At 53.1% G+C, this 20,873-nt stretch overlaps 1 protein-coding gene across 9 annotated transcripts in view; it reads right to left on the bottom strand.

Moving 5' to 3' along the window:
• The window catches only part of LOC119966431 (LIM zinc-binding domain-containing Nebulette-like), a 450,954-nt gene that overhangs the window by 52,042 nt on the left and 378,039 nt on the right, over positions 1–20,873 (bottom strand). For 5 of the 9 annotated variants that reach the window (XM_038798077.1, XM_038798078.1, XM_038798082.1 and 2 more), the window contains 4 exons: positions 14,474–14,566; positions 14,192–14,284; positions 13,811–13,915; positions 13,144–13,318 (listed from right to left, as the gene is read on the bottom strand). In XM_038798077.1, coding sequence (XP_038654005.1) covers positions 13,144–13,318; positions 13,811–13,915; positions 14,192–14,284; positions 14,474–14,566 — 466 coding nt within the window. Of the gene's footprint in view, positions 1–13,143; positions 13,319–13,810; positions 13,916–14,145; positions 14,341–14,473; positions 14,567–20,873 lie in introns of those variants that run through there. The other 4 variants (XM_038798084.1, XM_038798086.1, XM_038798085.1 and 1 more) reach the window with 3 other exon arrangements.

Below are 20,873 nucleotides of genomic sequence, written 5' to 3' on the forward strand. Positions count from 1 at the left end.
GAGAGGGAGTAGTGGGGGGTGGGAGGGAGTAGTGGAGGGGGGTGAGGGAGTAGCGGAGGGGGAGAGGGAGTAGTGGGAGGGGGGAAAGGGAGTAGCGGGAGGGGGGAAAGGGAGTAGCGGGAGGAGGGAGAGGGAGTGGTGGGAGGGGAGAGAGGGAGTAGTGGGGAGGGGGAAGGGGGAGTAGTGGGGGACGGGAGAGGGAGTAGTGGGAGGGGGGAGAGGGAGTGAGGAAGTAGTAGTGGGAGGGGGAGCGGGAGAAGTGGGAGGGGGTAGAGGAAGTTAGTGAGGGGGAGCGGGAGTAGTGGGAGGGGGGAGAGAGGGAGTAGTGGGAGGGTGGGAGAGGGAGTAGTGGGGGTAGGAGGGGAGTAGTGGGAGGGGGGAGAGGGAGTAGTGGGAGGTGGGAGAGGGAGTAGTGGGAGGGGGGAGCGGAGAGTAGTGGGGGGAGAGAAGGGAGTAGTGGGAGGGGGGAGAGAGGGAGTAATGGGAGGGGGAGAGAGGGAGTAGTGGGAGGGGGAGAGAGGGGTAGTGGAGGGGGAAGAGGGAGTAGTGGGGGGGTGGGAGGGAGTAGTGGAGGGGGGTGAGGGAGTAGCGGAGGGGGGAGAGGGAGTAGTGGGAGGGGGAGAGGGCGTATGTGGGAGGGGGGAAAGGGAGTAGCGGGAGGGGGGAGAGGGAGTGGTGGGAGGGGAGAGAGGGCGTAGTGGGAGGGGAGAGAGGGAGTAGTGGGAGTAGTGGGGGAGGGAGAGGGGGAGTAGTGGGAGGGGGGAGAGGGAGTAGTGGGAGGGGGGAGAGAGGGAGTAGGTGGAGGGGGGAGAGGAGTAGTGGGAGGGGGGAGTGGGGGGGGGGGAGTAGTGGGAGGGGGAGGGGAGTAGTGGGAGGGGGGAGAGGAAGTAGTGGAGGGGGGAGAGGGAGTAGTGGGAGGGGGAGAGGAGTAGTAGTGGGAGAGGTGGGAGATGGAGTAGTGGGGGTGGGAGAGGGAGTAGTGGGAGGGGGAGAGGGAAGTAGTGGGAGGGGAGAGGGAGAGTAGTGGGAGGGGGGGAGAGGAGTAGTGGGGGGGAGGAGGGAGTAGTGGGAGGGGGGGAGGGCAGAGAGGGAAGTAGTGGGAGGGGGAGAGAGGGAGTAGTGGGAGGGGGAGAGAGGAGTAGTGGGGAGGGGGGGGGAGAGGGAGTAGTGGGAGGGGAAGAGGGAGTAGTGGAGGGGTGGGAGGGAGTAGTGGAGGGGGGTGAGGGAGTAGCGGAGGGGGGAGAGGGAGTAGGGGAGGGGGGGAGAGGGAGTAGTGGGAGGGGGGAAGGGAGTAGCGGGAGGGGGGAGAGGGAGTGGTGGGAGGGGAGAGAGGGAGTAGTGGGAGGGGGAAGGGGGAGTAGTGGGGGAGGGAGAGGGAGTAGTGGGAGGGGGGAGAGGGAGTAGTGGGAGGGGGGAGAGGGAGTAGTGGGAGGGGGGAGTGGGAGTAGTGGGAGGGGGGAGAGGAGTAGTGGAGGGGGAGAGGAAGTAGTGGGGGGAGAGGGAGTAGAGGGAGGGGGGAGAGGGAGTAGTGGGAGGGTGGGAGAGGGAGTAGTGGGGGTGGGAGAGGGAGTAGTGGGAGGGGGGAGAGGGAGTAGTGGGAGGGGGAGAGGGCGTAGTGGAGGGGGGAGAGGGAGTAGTGGGAGGGGAGAGAGGGAGTAGTGGGGGGGAGAAAGGGGAGTAGTGGGAGGGGGAGAGAGGGAGTAGTGGGAGGGGGAGAGAGGGAGTAGTGGGAGGGGGGAGAGAGGGAGTAGTGGGAGGGGGAAGAGGGAGTAGTGGGAGGGGGGAAGAGGGAGTAGTGGGAGGGGGAGAGGGAGTAGTGGGAGGGGGAGAGGGAAGTAGTGGGAGGGGGGAGAGGGAGTAGTGGGAGGGGGAGAGGGAGTAGTAGAGGGGGGTAAAGGGAGTAGCGGAGGGGGAGAGGGGGAGTAGTGGGAGGGGGGAGAGAGGGAGTAGTGGGAGGGGGAGAGAGGGAGTAGTGGGAGGGGGAGAGAGGGAGTAGTGGGGGGGGAGAGGAGTAGTAGTGGGGGGGGAGAGGGAAGTAGTGGGAAGGGGAGATGAGGAGTAGTGTGGGGGAGAGGGGAGTAGTGGGAGGGGGAGAGAGGGACTAGTGGGAGGGGGGAGAGGGAGTAGTGTGAGGGGGAAGGGGGAGTAGTGGGGGGGGGAGAGGGAGTAGTGGGGGGGGAGAGGGAGTAGTGGGGGGGGAGAGGGAGTAGTGGAGGGGGAGGGAGAGGGATAGTGGGAGGGGGAGAGAGCGAGTAGTGGGAGGGGGGAGAGGGAGTAGTGGGAGGGGGGAGAGGGAGTAATGGGAGGGGGAGAGGGAGTAGTGGGAGGTGGGAGAGGAGTAGTGGGAGGGGAGGAGGGGAAGTAGTGGGAGGGGGGAGAGGGAAGTTAGTGGGGAGGGGGGAGAGGGAGTAGTGGGAGGGGGGAGCAGGAGTAGTGGGAGGGGGGGAGAGGGAGTAGTGGGATGGGGAGAGGGCGTAGTGGGAGGGGGAGAGAGGGAGTAGTGGGAGGGGGGAGAGAGGGAGTAGTGGGAGGGGGGAGAGGGAGTAGTGGGAGGGGGGGAGGGAGTAGTGGGAGGGGGGAGAGGGAGGAGTGGGAGGGGAGAGAGGGACTAGTGGGGGGGGAGAGAGGGAGTAGTGGGAGGGGGAAGAGGGAGTAGTGGAAGGGGGAGAGGGAGTAGTGGGAGGGGAGAGGGAGTAGTGGAGGGGGGGAGAGGGAGTAGTGGGGGGGAGGGGGGAGAGGGATTAGTGGAGGGGAGAGGGAGTAGTGGGAGGGGAGAGGGAGTAGTGGAGGGGGGAGAGGGAGAAGTAGTGGGGGGGAGGGGGGAGAGGGAGTAGTGGAGGGGAGAGGGAGAGAGTAGTGGGAGGGGAGAGGGAGTAGTGGAGGGGAGAAGAGGGAGTAGTGGAGGGGGAGGGGGGGAAAGAGGGAGTAGTCGGAGGAGGGGGGAAAGGGAGTGAGAGGAGGTGGGAGGGGGGAGAGGGAGTGAGTGGAGTGGAGGGGGTCGTCCACCCCTGGTTGCAACATCTCAGCCGCCCGGCCATGGCAGGACGGTGACGAGGACACGGCCGCTGGTTGCCCTGTGGCTGATGGGCACAGCCCACTGACGCACCGGTGAGGAGACGTTGTTAACTGCCCGTTGGAAGCAGAAAGTGACCAGGGGTTAGGCTGGCCGCGTGTCAGCAGCGCGACCAGGCCACCGGGACACACAGATATCCCGTGGCAGATGGACGAGGTGTCAATAACCTCCGTCTCACACGTCGTTTCTCTGTCCCCCACCACCCTCTGTAGGTGAGCAAATGTATTCAAACCGAACGGCGGTGTTCAGCGCAGTGGTTGGGGCCGCTGCACTGCAGTTGGACATCCAGCAGCGTCCACAGCGATAACCCACAGTGGATGCAGGGGCAGCTGCAGCAGCAGAGGGAATGGCGGAGTGGCTTGTCGTCGCCATACAGGCCGCAGGCACTCATGGCCAGTATGTCCAGGGGTATGCCAAGGGGAACATTGACCCCCAAACGGTGAGGAAGGCACAGGATGCGGGCATTGATGTCGAGCAGCATGGGGGGGAGGAGGCACTGATGGTGGAGCCAGGGCGCCAGAGGCAACAATTGAGGCCTAGGGTGTACCGTGCCCGGATCTCTTTCGAGACACTGCCGGACATCACCTGCAGGAGGAGAATCCGGTTCAGCAGAGAGACGGTCGCACATATCTGCCACGTCGTGGCGCACCTCGCCCCACGTGGAACGGGAGGAGGACACGCGATACCGGTTGCCGTCAAGGTGACGGTGGCACTTAACCTCTATGCTACCGGCTCCTTCCAGTCCCCGAGTGGGGACCTATCCGGGATATCGCAGTCATCGGTCCACAGGTGCATCCGGGACGTGACCGACGCCCTGTTTGCCATCGCGGACCGCTACATATCCTTTCCCGAGGACCGAGCAAATCAAGAAGCACAAGCCCGTGGATTTGCCAATGTGGCCGGGATACGATGGTCCAGGGAGTAATTGATGGTTTTCACGTCCCCATGCGCCCGCCTGCAGGCAACAGGGAAGTGTTCACCAACAGGAGGGGGACATACTCCATGAACATCCAGGTGGTATGCAACCCCCACATGAGGATCATGCATGTGTGCGTAAGGTTCCCAGGGAGTGTGCATGATGCCTACATCCTTGCGCAGTCATTCATCCCTGCTATGTTTGAGGGACGGCGCCCCCGGCTGAGGGGCTGGTTGCTGGGCGACAGGGGTTATCCACTGAGGTCTTGGCTGATGACGCCCACATGGAGGCCACAGACCAATGCGGAGACCCTTTACAATGAGGCCCATGCAGCAACCAGGGGTGTGGTGGAGCGCTGCTTCGGTATGCTGATAATGCGATTCAGGTGCCTGGACCGCTCCGGAGGGGCCCTGCAGTACCAGCCCGACAGGGTCGCTCGCATTGTAGTGGTCTGCTGTGCGCTGCACAACATCGCGATGCAGAGGGGAGATGCCCTGGTGGAGGCGTCGGAGGGAGAAGCCACTGGCAGTGGTGCCAACACGGAGGAGGAGGAGGAGGTGGAGGAGGTCCGTGGTGCGTCGGGCGCAGCACACAGACACGACCCGGGTGCTGGTAATGTCCAGGAGGCTGCACGACGGCACCGGCGAGGACAGCGGGCACGTGACGCGTTGATTCACGCATCGCGTGCGACGGCACCGCTGAACACTACCACCTGCATTGCCAATCGTGCAGACAGACAGCACACAACTACCACCACCGACCCCCCCCCCCCCCCCCCCCCCCCCCCCCCCGCCCCATGTACACTGCTCCACTTCGAGATCACCCGTACCACTGCGGCACAACGGTATGGCACAACATTGATGGCTGTGTCAGCGGGTGTGATCAGTGCCATGTTGAATGATGACAGCCCGATCTGCGATGAGCTGTGAGCTCAGAATCGTTAGACAAAGTCTGACTCATGGCAATAGCTGAACCATCCATCTCGGTGGTCGGTGAGTTTGTCAGGGAGACTCCATCACGTGCCCGCGTGGGGTAGCTAGCATCGGAGTGCTGAGGACTACGGTGTCTGACTGTGGGAGGGGGGGGGGGGGGGGGGGGGGGAGGGACTGCACACCCGGCACCGATGTTTCACGGCTCGTCAACCCCAGCGACACTCAGTCACCATCACGATCCCCGTGGCAACGGAAAAATCTCACAGTCTTCCAAGTCCGGAGCAACAGTGAGTTTAATGGTGAATATTATGTACAGATGCCCTGGCCCCTACAGCTAAACTGTGCCCTTCACCCGTGCCAACTTACTCTATATCCCTCTTCATTGCCTTACGGGCCCTACCACTGCATCTAAGTGAACCCCCAGATGGTACAGCAGGAGTGGAGGCGGACTGCTGAGAATCACGCCCCGCGACATGTCACCCCGTCGGCACTCGTTTTCTGGGGCGACCCGGCCTTGATGGGCCCGGCTGCTCCCCAGGCGTTTCGGATGACGTGGTGCCACCCTGCTCTGCCCACTGCTCACCCGATGCACCAGGGATGGGACGGGGGGAGGCCGAGTGTTCAGGGACGGCCCTCAGAACCTCCTCCTCCCTTGGGGAGCCCGGTGGCCCCCGGGCCTCACTGTGGGGACGGAGGTACGGAGCGGGGGGAGGTGCCCCGTTGCCCCACCAACACCTGGCACTGCCAGTCCTGGAGGCCTGAAACGGTATCGACCAGGGTCTGAACGTTCGCAGAGACGGAGTCCAGGGACGTGAGGCATTCCCGCCAGGGACTGTGCGACCTCAACCTGTGAGTGCGCGACGCCATCCAGCACGTGCGTCAGGTGGTCGATGCTCTCCGCGACTGACTGCTGGGACTGTGCCATGGCCTGCTGGGACTGTGCCATGGCCTGCTGGGACTGGGCCATGACCTGCTGGGACTGGGCCAGGGCCCGTAGCGCGCCGGCAATGTCATGTTGGCTCTGGTGCATTGCTGCCTGTGAGATGGCAGCCCTCTCCAGGGCCATGGATGACACGTGTACGTGAAGCCCAACGCCTTGCATAACCTGACCCATGGACGATACCGTTTCACCCATTGCCTCGACCGCGGACGCCACTCGTGCGGTGTCGGCCTGGGTAGCTGCCATGAGCGGCACCACTCCCTGCTCCTGGACGCGCTTTGACTCCTCTAACTGCGTCTGCAGATGCTGGAAGATGGCCGTCATCCCTTCATTGCGTCCCTGGGTTTCAAAATGCATCGGCTGTCCAGGTGGGTCGAGTAAATCCAGGAACCCGGGAAACGTCTGGGAGCCAGCTGGATGCTGGGCCTGGGCTGCCCTCCGACCGTCCAGCCCCTCGGCTGCTCCGACCTCCACCTTCTGTACCGGCTCAGCTGTGTGGTGCACACCAGACGGTGGCCCAGGAGCCTCATCACTTAATTTCCCAACCAAGGTGAGTGTCTCTGGGATGGTAGATGGTGTGGGAGACAGCAGTGCCGCAAGCTCTAGGTCCTCGTCTGTCCAAAAAGCAGGAGTGTCCTGGTCCCAGTCATATCCCAGCGCAGGGCGCACGCGGACCATGTACGGTTCACGTCAGGTGAGTCCGTTGACTGCGTCGCCGTCCTCGCGTCTGAGTCCACTGACCCCGTCCTGTCCTGTCTTACAGCCCGACCTTCGGGCAACGCACAGCCATGAAAGTCGTCACTGTCCGTCCACTGTACGACCCGCTCGAGTGTCCCGGATTTGGAGGATGGCACTTCTGGCCGACCTCCTGCCACCCTCTGGCATGCGACCCTGGGTGCGGTGGTCGTCGTGGATGGTCGCCTGTGTGTGGCACCAGACGGCCCTGGACGTTCGTCAGCTGGCCCTAGGGAACAGAATGATACGGGGTTAGTTAGACACGCTCGGCCGGGCGTAGGATGGTTCAATGGGCAGAGTGTGAGGGGACAGAGGATGGGGGGGTCCAGTGGGAAGAGTGTGAGGGGACAGAGGATGGGGGGTCCAGTGGGTAGAGTGTGAGGGGGGGGGGGGTGTTTCATGCAGGGTTGTCTCACTTGGTTCTGCACCTCCAACCTCGCATTGCGCGACCTCCCGGGTGGCAGATCCCCCAGCAAGGTCCAGTGCCCTCTGCTCGAACACTAATAGGGGGTGCATAACGGGTGAACCGCGTCCGGTTCTGTTGCGCTCCCGGCTGTTGTGAGCAGTCTTGTCCTGTTGGGGGGGGGGGGGGGGGGCATAGATAGACCATCACAATTCGGCAGGTATCATCAGGGCGTTCAGATATTGGCGCAGGTTGGGGGGAAAGTTGCAGCTACGCCATGGCATCTCTCCAGGGGGGTCACAGCGCTCATGTGGGTCTGTGACAACTTTGTTAACCACCCTCCACTCACTCTCGCCACCCCCCTCCCCCTCGTGCCCATGGGGGGGTGGGGGGGTGATGAGGGACATGGGGGGGAATGCTTGTGACCCGGGGGCACCCTATGGCACTTACCCTGGCAGCCCTGGTGAGGTCGTGGAGCTTCTTGCGGCACTGCTCCCCAGACCGAGGGGTCTGCCCCACAGCACTGACTGCCGTGCCCACCTCACGCCAGGCCCGTCGCACGGTGCTGGAAGGGTGGCGATGCCCTCGTCTTGGGCAGAGGATGCCCCTGCGCTGCTCCACCTCATCGAGGAGGGTCTCCAGGTCCGTATCGGGGCGGCCCTCCGTGCCTCCGACATTTCCCTCCCTCTTTTGTTTCCGTGGATCGCGCCCTTTTACGACGCGGAGCGGCGTCATTCGGGAATCGCGCGCTGACGATGCGCTTTCAACGTCACGCCCACCGTGTTCCGCGCGGCCCCGATGCTAGCCCATTTCCGGGGCCAGAATCGATTGCGATCGGGGCCGTTTCCCGCCGTCGTTGAACTCGACCGAGTTCACAACGGCTTTCCCGATGCGGTGCGGCATCGGAGAATCGCGCCCAAGATATTCTTCAGTCCACTTCTCAGCATCGTGCAAACATTTAATTAACAGTAGTTCAATGCACTCAAGTTACAGATCTGTCTGACACCAGTCATGACCCATGTGTCACAAATGTTTTTTTCCTTTATTTTTCCCTGAGCACTGTGCTGTGGGTCCCTTTCATCGGCATCAGCTGCACTGGTTACAAACTGTTGGATCTGATGCCCTTTTGGCCTGGATGACTGTGGCGGTTGTTCTTTGGATGCCTGAAGCCATAAGTTCCAGGCATTGCGAGGGACGTCTGTCCATTGCCACAATCTTCCTGAAGAACTGGCATTGCTGCAGGAGGACGGGGAGAACTGCTGTCACCATCAGGAGTCCCTTTAGAATAGGCCACAGAAGCAGACAGCTCTACTCATCAGCCAATGTGATGTCTAAATGGCCCTCCTTACATATCAAATATTCCGGACAATACTGCAGGATTGGATTGGATTGGATTGGATTTGTTTATTGTCACGTGTACCGAGGTACAGTGAAAAGTATTTTTCTGCAAGCAGCTCAACAGATCATTCAGTACATGGGAAGAAAAGGGAATTAAACAAAATTCAAGAAAATACAAGAAAATACATAATAGGGCAACACAAGATATACAATGTAACTACATAAGCATTGGCATCGGATGAAGCATACAGGGTGTAGTGTTAATGAGGTCGGTCAATAAGAGGGTCATTTAGGAGTCTGGTGACAGTGGGGAAGAAGCTGTTTTTGAGTCAGTTCGTGCGTGTTCTCAGGCTTCTGTATCTCCTGCCGATAGAAGAAGTTGGAAGAGTGAGTAAGCCGGGTGGGAGGGATCCTTGATTATGCTGCCCGCTTTCCCCGGCAGTGGGAGGTGTAGATGGACTGGAGTCCATGGATGGGAGGCAGGTTTGTGTGATGGACTGGGCGGTATTCACGACTCTCTGAAGTTCCTTGTGGTTTTTGGCTGAGCAGTTGCCATACCAGGCTGTGATGCAGCCCAATAGGATGCTTTCTGCATCTGTAAAAGTTGGTAAGGTTAATGTGGACATGCCGAATTTCCTTAGTTTCCTGAGGAAGTATAAGCGCTGTGCTTTCTTGGTGATAGCATCAATGTGAGTGGACCACGACAGATTTTTGGTGATGTGCACCCCATGGAATTTGAAACTGCTAACCATCTCCACCTCGGCCCCATTGATGCTGACAGGGGTGTGTACGGTACTTTGCTTCCTGAAGTCGATGACCAGCTCTTTAGTTTTGCTGGCATTGAGGGAGAGATTGTTGTCGTTACACCGCTCCACTCGGTTCTCTATCTCCCTCCTGTATTCTGACTCGTCATTATTCGAGATCTGGCCCACTATGGTTGCATCGTCAGCAAACTTGTAGATGGAGTTGGAACCAAGTTTTGCCACGCAGTCGTGTGTGTGCAGGGAGTAGAGTAGGGGGCTAAGTACGCAGCCTTGCAGAGCACCGGTATTGAGGACTATTGTGGAGGAGGTGTTGGTGTTTATTCTTACTGATTGTGGTCTGTTGGTCAGAAAATCAAGGATCCAGTTGCAGAGTGGAGAGCCAAGTCCTAGGTTTTGGAGCTTTGATATGAGCTTGGCTGGGATTATGGTGTTGAAGGCGGAGCCGTAGTCAATAAATAGGAGTCTGATGTAGGAGTCCTTGTTTTCGAGATGCTCTAGGGATGAGTGTAGGGCCAGGGAAATGGCGTCTGACGTGGACTGGTTGCGACGGTATGCGAATTGAAGTGGGTCAAGGCATTCCGGGAGTGTGAAGGTGATGCGCTTCATGATTAGCCTCTCGAAGCACAACTGGCGTCAGGGCCACCGGGCGGTAGTCATTGAGGCACGTTGCCTGGTTCTTCTTTGGTACCGGTATGATGGTGGTCTTCTTGAAGCAGGTGGGGACCTCGGAGTGGAGTAGGGATAGGTTAAAGATGTCTGTGAATACCTCTGCCAGCTGGTCTGCGCAGGCTCTGAGTGCACGACCAGGGATCCCATCCGGGCCCGTCGCCTTCCGTGGGTTCACTTTCAGGAAGGCCGATCTGACTTCAGAAGCTGTGATGGTGGGTATGGGTGAATTATGGGCTGCTGGGGCACTCGACAGCGGATTGTTGGTTACCTGCTCGAACCAAGCATAAAATGCATTAAGTTCATCGGGGAGGGGTGCGCTGCTGCCAGAGATACCTTAGAACCCATCAGAAGGTCAGAGATACGCCATTTCCCTGGCCCTACACTCATCCCTAGAGCATCTCGAAAACAAGGACTCCTACATCAGAATCCTATTTATTGACTACGGCTTCGCTTCGCTTTGTAGCCCGTTATGTTGTTTAGTCCGTGCCACAACCGCCGAGAGTCTGTCTGTGACTCTAGCTTAGTTTGATATTCTCTCTTGGCATCTCGGATGGCTTTGCGGAGTTCCTCAAAGCAGAGTCCTAGGCCCAACCATCTTCAGCTGCTTCATCAATGACCTTCCACCCATCAGAAGGTCAGAAGTTAGAATGTTCATTGATGAATGAACAATATTCAGAAATATTCACAGCTCCTCAGATGCTGAAACAGTCCATATCCAATGCATCAAGACCGGGACAACATTCAGGCTTAGGGTTGAGAAGTGGAAAGTAATATTTCCACCAAACAAGTATTAGGCAATGACCATCTCCCACAAGAGATAATCCAACCATCTCCCCATGACAATCAATGGCATTAGCATCAGTGATCAGGGACCCACTATCAACATCCAGGGTGTTACTGTTGACCAAAAACTGGACTGGACTAGCCATACAAAAACTGTGGTTATAAGAGTACATGAGAGGCTATCAATTCTGCTTTTGCCTAAAAATTCATTTACGGGTTGTGACATTGTTGGCTAGGCCAGCATTTATTGCCCAGCTCTAGTTGCCCTTGAGAAGGTGGTGGTGAGTTGCCTTCTTGAACTGCTGCAGTCCCTGAGTTAAAGGTACACCCACAGTGCTGTTAGGGAGGGAGTTCTGGGATTTTAACCCAGTGACAGTATAGGAACGGCAATATATTTCCAAGTCAAAGTGGTGAGTAATTTAGAGAGGAATCTCCAGGTGGTGATGTTCCTGGGTACCTGCTGCTCTTGTCCTTCTAGATATGATGTGGAGATGCCGTTGTTGGATTGGGGTGAGCACAGAAAGAAGTCTTACAACACCAGGCTAAAGTCCAACAGGTTTGTTTCAAATTACTAGCTTTCGGAGCACTGCTCCTTCCTCAGGCGAATGAAGAGGTAGGTTCCAGAAACATATATATAGACAAAGTCAAAGATGCAAGACGATACTTTGAGTGTGAGCATTTGCAGGTAATTAAGTCTTTGCAGATCCAGAGAGAGAGTAATCCCAGGTTAAAGAGGTGTGAATTGTCTCAAGCCAGGACAGTTGGTAGGATTTCGCAAGCCCAGGGGTGAATGCAATGTGACATGAATCCAAGGTCCCGGTTGAGGCCGTACTCATGTGAGGTTCTGATGAAGTTGGAGGAGGTGCAGTCTCTGAGGTAGGAGGAGGGAAGTTGAAGGGGGGGGCTAATGACATTGAAGGAGTGAGGCTGAGGGGAGCTTTACGCTGATCTGAAGAACTGGGCTGATGCCTTAGGAAAAGGGCCTTGTAACCAGGCTGCCTCGGCATCAGTGACCTTCCTCTCTGACTCAGAGTAAAGCCCAACTCCGGGCCATACTGCCACCAAGGGAATGAAAATCCTGTTGGCTGGCACTGCCAGGATGGGTGGTAGGAACGTGTTGTCAAGAAAGTTCCCATCTGCATGATAAAAATTCACCTCGTTCAGTATAAAAGCAGGGAAGTTATGCTGAACAAGCTTTGCTTAGGCCACAACTAAAGTGTTGGGTCCAGTTCTGATCACCACACTTCAGAAAGGATGTGAGGATCCTTGAGAGGGTGCAGAGGATATTTCCCTGAATGATTCCAAGGACTAGAAGCTTTGTTCGAGGTGCTGAAGATGTTCTTAATGGAGAAAAGGAGATTCAGGAGAAATTTGATAGAGGTGCATCAGATTATCACAGGATCAGTTAGACAAAGAAATGCTATTACAATTAGTTGATGATACATGATCAATGGGACACAGATTTAAGGAGCGCGATTCTCCGACCCCACGCCGGGTGGGAGAATCGCGGGAGTGCCGGGCGAACCACGCCACGCCGCCCCGACACCCGCACGCGATTCTCTCTCTCTCTCTCCCCCCCCCCCACCAAACGGCATGGCCACTCGGAGAATCACGGCTCCGGTTGAGCGGCCTGCCGAACCCGACCGGTTCACGGCGGCGCCAACCACACCTGGTCGCTGCCGGCGTGAACAGCGCGCGACCGCTGCGTGTGGGGCCTGTGGGGGGCGGAGGGAGGATCGAACACCAGGAGGGTGCTCAGGAGGGGTCTGGCCCGCGATCGATGCCCACCGATCGGGCTGGCTTCTCTGAAAGACGCACTCTTTTCCCTCTGCCGCCCCGCAAGATCAATCCACCATGTCTTGCGGGGCAGCGGAGTGGAAGACGGCAACCGCGCATGCGTGGGTTGGCGCCGGCCAACCTGCGCATGCGGGGGTGACGTCATTCAGGCGGCGCGAGATTGACGCGCCGACGCTCCTAGCCCGGGGGGGGGGGGGGGGGGGGGGGGGATAGGGGGTGAGGAGCGGCCTCCGACGCCGGAGTGAAACACTCCGGTTTTCACTCTGGCGTCGGCACTTTGTCTCCCTTTGGGAGATTTTTGCCCAAGGTTTCGGTCAAGAGGTACAGGGGGATATGAGGAAGATTTGACTTATGCAGTAAATGCTAATGACTTCAAACTCGCAGTCTACAAGGGTGCTGGAAGTAGAGACGATTAACAATTTCAAAAGGATTATGGATGGGCACTTGCAGGAAATAAACTTGTACGGCTATAGAGGTGGATTAGGGAATGTGACTGATTGGATTGCTCTACATAGAGCAACATGGATGCAATGGGTAAAATGGACTCCTTCTGTACCATTATGACTCTCTGATCAATAAGTTTGGATGTTTCTACAAGCAGAACTGACTACAGCTCAAAACGTAATGACACACACAAATTTCATCTGCAGAGACAGTAATACTTAATGCTCCATCATTCAAGTTTTGAATTGTTTATACATTGCAAACCATTTTACACCTATTGAAAGTACAATACACTTTTAATAATATAAATCTTATTAGAGAAGCTAATTTTAAAGAACTATAAAATTACCTCCCATGATGCCAGATCTGCTCTTCTCCATCTCAACCACATGGGGATGCACTCCCTTGTACATTGCATCACTCACAAACTGAGTGTTCTTCCTTGCTCGTTCTGTTACCAGATCATCAGATACTGAAGTGAAACCCTTGCCTCGTGTCTTTTCAAAGTCTTCATGGTATTTAATCTATCAATAAAACAAATTATAAATTATAATCCAAATAATTAGCATTTCTCATAAAGGTCACCTAATTAAAGTATTAAAAATATTTTAATTCTATTTTTACACACTCAAAAGCAACCATGCAATCACACATTCTATATTCAGCCGTACACAGCTCCCTAACCACACGTACTGCCATCAAATTGCTTCACGCATCAAATCACTCAAACGGTGTGCAGTGGATCAGATATGTGAATGTTATGTGTCAGCAGTGTTTGTGCTACAGGATAGAGACAAGGAGCTAGGTTTTCATTTAATTTCTTTTATTACGAGACATTCTTTTCAATACCATCCATCAAGAAATGTTTAACACAGTGATTTGTGCCATTGGTGCTCATTTGCCAATGTAGTTTTAGTACATGGTTTTGATTAGTTTGCCAGAGTTCATCACCAACTGTTAAAGAGAGCCAATAATAAAATGTAAATGCTGCCATTACAAAGCTTGCTCCACTATACCATGGAGATATTATTCTGTGTTTCACGGACACGTCTCAGCTCTGGAGTATCTAAAAGCTGAATTGGTCTGCCTTTCATTTTCTTCAGGTCATTACTGTATAGCACCTACAGACAACAAATGAACACAAAAATATGAGCACAGCCCTGCTATATGCAATATGCTAAATCAAGCAAAGACAAGTAAATTGGATGCAACTAGACTTAAATAAAGGACTGTCTATGTAGTAACTAAAGCATTGTTTAATAATAATTTTACATGGCCATAATATCCTATTCCTAATCACCATTACACTTTATTGATTTGAGAATGCCAAATATTTTAGAAGGGTGTGGACACAGAATAAGACAGCTAAAAACAAAGAAAAAGTTATGAGGACTTGCCGAGCTGACATTTGATTGGTTCCTCTTGGCCCGTTCCATCTCGAGGGTAACACTGACAGCAGTGCCTGTGCCAACCTGGTCTTTATATTTGACCTTGTATACAGGTATATAACTGGTTAACATTTTTCGTTCTCTTCAGGCTAGAGTAACTAAACATTACAATAATATCAAATGACCATAACTGTTGAAAAGGGTTAATAGTTAGAAATAATTTCTGCTTTCTTTAGCAATTCTCCGTCTGAAATGTTCCCTTTTAGAATTAATTTTATGATGTAAACAAACCAAGCTGATGTTCTTCTGATTCTCTTTGATTTGCTTTAAATCATAAAGATCTGGAACTGCTGTTCCTTGTCCAACTTCTTCTTTGTATTTCACCTAGTCGAAATAGAAAGAATGTAACTTGTATTTCAATGAGTATAAGAATTTGTCATGCTCTTTAGTCTTGACTTGGCAATGTTAAACATATAATTAGCTTAGTTTTGAATGCTTATTTTCTTTCTAAGGAACATTTAAGCATAGGGGCTGGTTTAGCACAGGGCTAAATCGCGGGCTTTGAAAGCAGACCAAGGCAGGCCAACAGCACGGTTCAATTCCCGTACCAGCCTCCCCGAACAGGTGCCGGAATGTGGCGACTAGGGGCTTTTCACAGTAACTTAATTGGAAGCCTACTTGTGACAATAAGCCACTTTCATTTCATTTTTCAGCATGTAAAAACATGTACTGTAATCATGGATCTTTATAAAACAATATTATGTCTTAAAAATAAAAATCTTCAGAACACTCAGCAGGAATGGCAGCATCTGTAGAGAGAGAAATTAAGTTAGCATTTCATGTTGATGACTTCTTCAGAAGTGAATCCCTTGTTGGCATGATTCCCTTATTCTGCATTGCCATTTCCACACAGAAGGATCTTCAGTTCAGTTTTTTTTAATAAAATGACCCCAAAGATGTTGCAAATGGGAGGAGAAAATTGAAAAGCAGGTTTTAAAGGACACCTTAATCCAGGAATGACCAAAGGAAAGAGGATTCCACTCAAAAATAGAAGCATCTTAGAATAATTTCTCATTTCCACAGCACTCCGACCCAGAATCATCTGTTGCTAAGAGCAATAATTGAAATATGTAATCCAAAGCCACAGGGAAACGTTAGAAAATATTTATAATAAACATTGAAGCTACTTATCCAGATTTCTTTAACTAATTTACTCAATCAAAAATGTGCATCTTGCTTATTTTTTTAAAAATTGGCTAATATAATTATTTTACATATTTCCTCAGTACTGCTACTAGTTTTACTTGGGGTGAAAAGTGTCATTCAGTAGATACCATATATAAAAGAGAACAAAACTGTAATCAGTATGAAAAACCTGAAAAATGCTGCTTGCAAGTTAAATCTACAAATGAACCTAACAGTAATATTGAGGAATTGCAAAAAAACAATTATATAAGTCAAGTTTTATAGGAGAGATGGCGGCTTAGTGGTATTTAGTGGTATTGTCTCGGGACTGGTAATCCAGAGATCCAGGGTAATGCTCTGGGGACCCCACAGTTCACGGCAGGTAGAGGAATTTGAATTCAATATTTTTTTCAAATCAAGACCATGAAACAACTCTTGTAAATCTCCACCTGGTTCACTAATGGCCTATAGGTTGACTCTTTAAATACATAGAAACATAGAAAATTGAAATAGGAGGCCATTCGGCCCTTTCAGCCTGCTCTGCCATTCATTATAATGGCTGACCCTGCCTTTCCCCCATATCCCTCGCCCCCTTTAGCCCAAAAGCGAGATCTAATTCCTACTTGAAATTACACAAGGTTTTTGCCTCAGCTACTTTCTGTGGTAGTGAATTCCACAGATTCACCACTCTCTGGGTGAAGAAATGTTTCCTCACCCCAGCCCTAAAAAGTTTACCCCTTACCCTCAAACTATGACCCATAGTTCTAGACACCCACGCCATCAGGAACATTCTTTCTGAATCTATCCTGTCTTATCCTGTTAGACTTTTATGACCGAGATTCTCCGAGCCCGCGTCAGGTTGGAGAATCGCCGGTGACGAGGGAAATTCCCACCCCGCCGCTCTGACGCCGGAACGCGATTCTCCGGCAACTAGAGAATCAGTGGGAATCGCACCAGCGCGGTTGACGCGGTGCCAGTTGGCCGTGGCGGTTCTCTGCGATGAACTAGCCGAATTCCCGAGTACCGCCGGCATGGTTTCAACCTGGTACCATCTGGCAGGGGTTCGGATCCACGGCTGCGGTGGCCGTCCTGGTGGGGGAAGGGAGGAATCTCAGACTCCGGGGAGGCGGATCTCCATGCTGTCCAGGCTCGCGATCGGGGGCTACCGATAAGCGGGCACCTGCGATCTGGAGGGAGCCTACCTCCTTCCGTGTGGGCCCGCTGTAGGGCTCCGCCATGTTGCTGGGCGCCGGAGCGGAAATGGCCACCATGCGCCGGCATGGAGACGGCCAGCGTGCGCATGCGCGTACCCACCCTGGCAGTGCAGGGCTGCCTTTCGGCGGCGGAGCAGCGCGCAGTACTCCGGCGCCATGCTGGCCCCCTGAGGGCCGCTGAATCACTGGGCTGGCTGGCCCGTTGACACCGGTGGGCACCACTCCGGTGTTTACGCTAGCGTCAACACCTGGCCGGGATTTCGGAGACTCCCGGCCCATATGTTTCTATGAGATCACTCTCATTGTTCTAAACTCCAATGAATATAACCCTAACCAACTTCATCTCTCCTCAAATGACAGTTGCGTCATCCCGGGAATTAGCCTGGTAAACCTTTGCTGTACTCCCTCCATGGCAAAAACATCCTTCCTCAGATAAGAACACCAAAAGTGCAGTCAATACTCCAGGTAAGGCCTCACCAAAGCCCTATACAATTGTAGTAAAACATCTCTTTTGATGTACTCAAATCCTCTTGCTATGAAGGCCAACATACCATTTGCCTTCTTTACTGCCTGCTGTACCTGCGCGCTTACGACAGATGCATAAAGATACCAAGGTCTCGCTGAGTATCCACCTCTCTCAATTTACACCCATTCGAACAATAATCTGCCTTCCTATTTTTGCTACCAAAGCAGATAACCTCACATTTATCCACGTTATACTGCATCTACTATTCATATGCCCACCCACTCAGCCTGGCCAGATCTCGCTGAAGTATCTCTGCATTCTCCTCACAGTCACCCTCCCACCCAACTTTGTATCATCTGCAAATTTGGAGATAATTTTATTTAGTTTAGTTCCCTCATCCAAATCATTAACATATAATGTGAAAGTTGGGGTCCTAGCACAGATCCCGGCAGTACCCCAATAGTCACTGCCTGCCAATTGGTAAAAGACCGTTTTATTCCAACTTTTTGCTTTCTGTCTGCTAACCCCCTTTCTATCCATCTCAAGACACTACCCCCATTCCCATGTATGCCATCTATCATGCCCTGGACTTGGGGCATCCCAGCGATGGTGGAGAATCCGGCTGCCTGGGCACTTTGATGGGTTTGGCTCAGGTCAAAGTTTATGTAGTCGGCTGCCTGGGATGCACATGTGGGCTGCAGGTTGGGAAATGCCACACAAGTCCCCAATTGAGCCCTGGAATGAATACAAAGAGTAAAAGTTCAGGGTTGCGGTGACCTTGACGGCAATCGGGAGCGGTTATCCTCCTCCTCCATCCACATGGTGCCAAGTCCGCAAGGACATGGCACAGGTGTTGCACCATCCCCTTGTTGAGGCAGAGCCCCCTGTGGCGCATGCTGTCTGACATCTTCTCGAACGGCCAGCGATCCATGTACACCTTGAGCCGTCACTGGTCTCCCTCTCTGGCTCCTTCCCCACCTAAGAGGTGGCTAGGGTCGTCAGGATGGGGGGCGGGCCCCTGCTGTCACCTCGAGCCTCCATTGACGCTGCTGCCGCTGCCTTCTCCTGCGTCTGGCCTGCCACCAGCATCACGAGGGCAGCTGCTGCTGGTTCCACAGTACTATTCATAATGTGATGTCTGTCAGGAATTGGGGAGGGTGAGAGCCGGTTGTACAGGGGGAGCCTGCCCTATACACCCTCTCACAGCCACAGCAGAGGCCCCTGGGCACCGGCCCCCAGACCCCAGCCGGGAACATTACTTGGGCCGGGTTCAGGTTCCCTCCCCGATCCACACACGTGCACTTTCTTGCAGTCTGCAGCAATGGTGTTCCATGCCCGTCCACCATGACCCCACAGCCCATCTCCTGGCCACCCTGTGCTACTCTCTCCGGCCTTGGCTGTCAGCAAACTATGGCAATGTTCGACACTTTCCATGCACACTGTCTCTCCGTCAGCAGCCACGGTATCTGTTTCATGATTTTTAAAAGCACAAGTGAACCTTGCCTTCGGGTATTCACGCCAGTGGAGGCAGAGAATCATGGAGGCCCTGGAGAATACTGGGTCAGGCCCGCTTATGATATGCCAAAGTCGTTTACTGTAAGTATATTCTGGAACGCATTGACGACGCTGTTGAGGCACCTGAGAATTGCAATTTGGTGTGAAACCGACACTGGCCACGATTTTGGCGTCAGAACCAGTTCTCCACTCAATCGCGTTTCGTGATTCTGCTGTCAGCCGACGGGGAATCCCGCCCAAGGCATTCGTAATAATCTTCATCCAGAAGTGCCGAGTGGATGATCCACCTCGGCCTCCTCCAGTATTTCCCAGCATCACAGTTGTCATTCTTCAGTCAATTCGATTCAAGGCACTATATACTGCAAAGGCCCTAACCATATTCTGATAATAGTACCGAAGTCGTCCGCTTCAGAACTTGTCATAATGCACACCAAGCTGTTCCAGTACAGCTTCAGCACCAGCAATGTGGAAAATTGTCCAGGAATGTCCTTCACACAAAAAGCAGGACAAATCCAACCCAACCAATTAGCCCCCATTAATAAGAAAGAAAGAGAATAAGAAAATCACTTATTGTCACGAGTAGGCTTCAAATGAAGTTACTGTGAAAAGTCCCTAGTCGCAACATTCCGGTGCCTTTTCGGGGAGGCTGGTACGGGAATTGAACCCGCGCTGCTGGCCTGTCTTGGTCTGCTTTAAAAGCCAGCGATTTAGCTCAGTGTGCTAAACCAGCCCCTAATATACACTCTGTCATCAGTAATGAGGTGAAAGGGGTCTTCAACTGTGCAATTGAGCACCACTTGCTCTGCACAACCTGCTCATTGACGCTCAGGTTTCATCAGGGCATCTCAGCTCCTGACTTCATTTCAGCATTGGTTCAAATATGGACACAAGAGCTGAACTCCAGACATGAGGCGAGAATGACTACTCATGATATCTTGGAAGCATTTGACTCAGTATGGCGTCAAGAAGCCCAGCAATACTGAAATCAATGGGAATCAGGGGAAAATCTCTGTGCTGGTTAGGGTCATACCTAGCATGAAGGAAGATGTTTATGGTTGTTGTAGGTCAATCATCTCAGCTCCAGGACATCATTGCAGGAGTTTATCAGAGTAGTGTCCTGGGCACAATCACCTTCAGCTACTTCATCAATGACCTTCCTTCCATCATTCGGTCATAAGTTGCAAGGTTAGCTGATGATTGCACAATGTTCGCAACTCCTCAGATACTGATGCAGTCCATGCCCAAATGCATCAAGACCTGGACAATATTTAGGCTTGGGTGGGAACTGGCAAAATATATTCGCATCACACAAATGCCAGGAAATGACCATCTCCAACAAGAGAGAATCTAACCATCACCCCTTGACATTCAATGGAGTAACCACCATTGAATTCTCCACGATAATCATCCTAGGGATTACCATTGACCAGAAACTGAACTGGATTAGCCATATAATTACTGTGGCTATCAGAGCAGGTCAGAGGCTGGGAATTCTGTGGCGAGAAACTCATCTCCTGACTTCCCAAAGTCTATCCACTATATACAAGGCACAAGTCAAGAGGGTGATGGACTACTCTCCCCTTACCTGGATGAGTGCAGTTCCAACAATACTCAAAAAGCTTGACACTATCAAGGACAAAGCAGCTCATTTGATTGGCATCCCTTCCACAAACATTCACTCTCTCCACCACCGAAGCATAATGGCAGCAGTCTGTATCATCTACAGGATGCACTGCAGGAACTCACCAAGGCTCCTTCGACTGCACCTTTCAAACACACAACTGCTACCATATGGAAGGACAAGGGTAGAAGATATACCCTCCAAACCATTCACTATGCTGCCGTGGAAATATATTGTTGTTCCTTTACTGTTGCTGGGTTAAAAACCTGGAACTCACTTCCTAACAGCACTGTCGGTGTATGTACACCACATGGACTGCAGTGGTTCATGAAAGCAGCACACCACCACCTTCTTATGCGAAATTAGGGATGCGCAGTGAATGTTGGCCCAGCCAGTGAAGCCCACATCACTAGCAAAACAGAAACATTTGTACCAAATAAAATATAGATTAAGAAATCTGGATAAATAGTTTCAAAATATATTTAAAATATTTTAACAGTGTCATTTTAATTTTTAAATGTTCTATAGGCCTCCTACCAGCTGGAATAGCACTAAGCTGTTGGATAGATGTTAATTGGGGACCTGAGACCCCACTCCATCCCCAGACACCATTATTGGCCTGAACAGTTGGCTGTGTGCCATGCTTGTTCTGACTAATATTAGGTGAACATCCAGCCAAAGAGAGTCTCC

The sequence above is a fragment of the Scyliorhinus canicula genome, chromosome 5 (genome assembly GCF_902713615.1).
Source record: "Scyliorhinus canicula chromosome 5, sScyCan1.1, whole genome shotgun sequence".
NCBI lineage: Eukaryota > Metazoa > Chordata > Chondrichthyes > Carcharhiniformes > Scyliorhinidae > Scyliorhinus > Scyliorhinus canicula.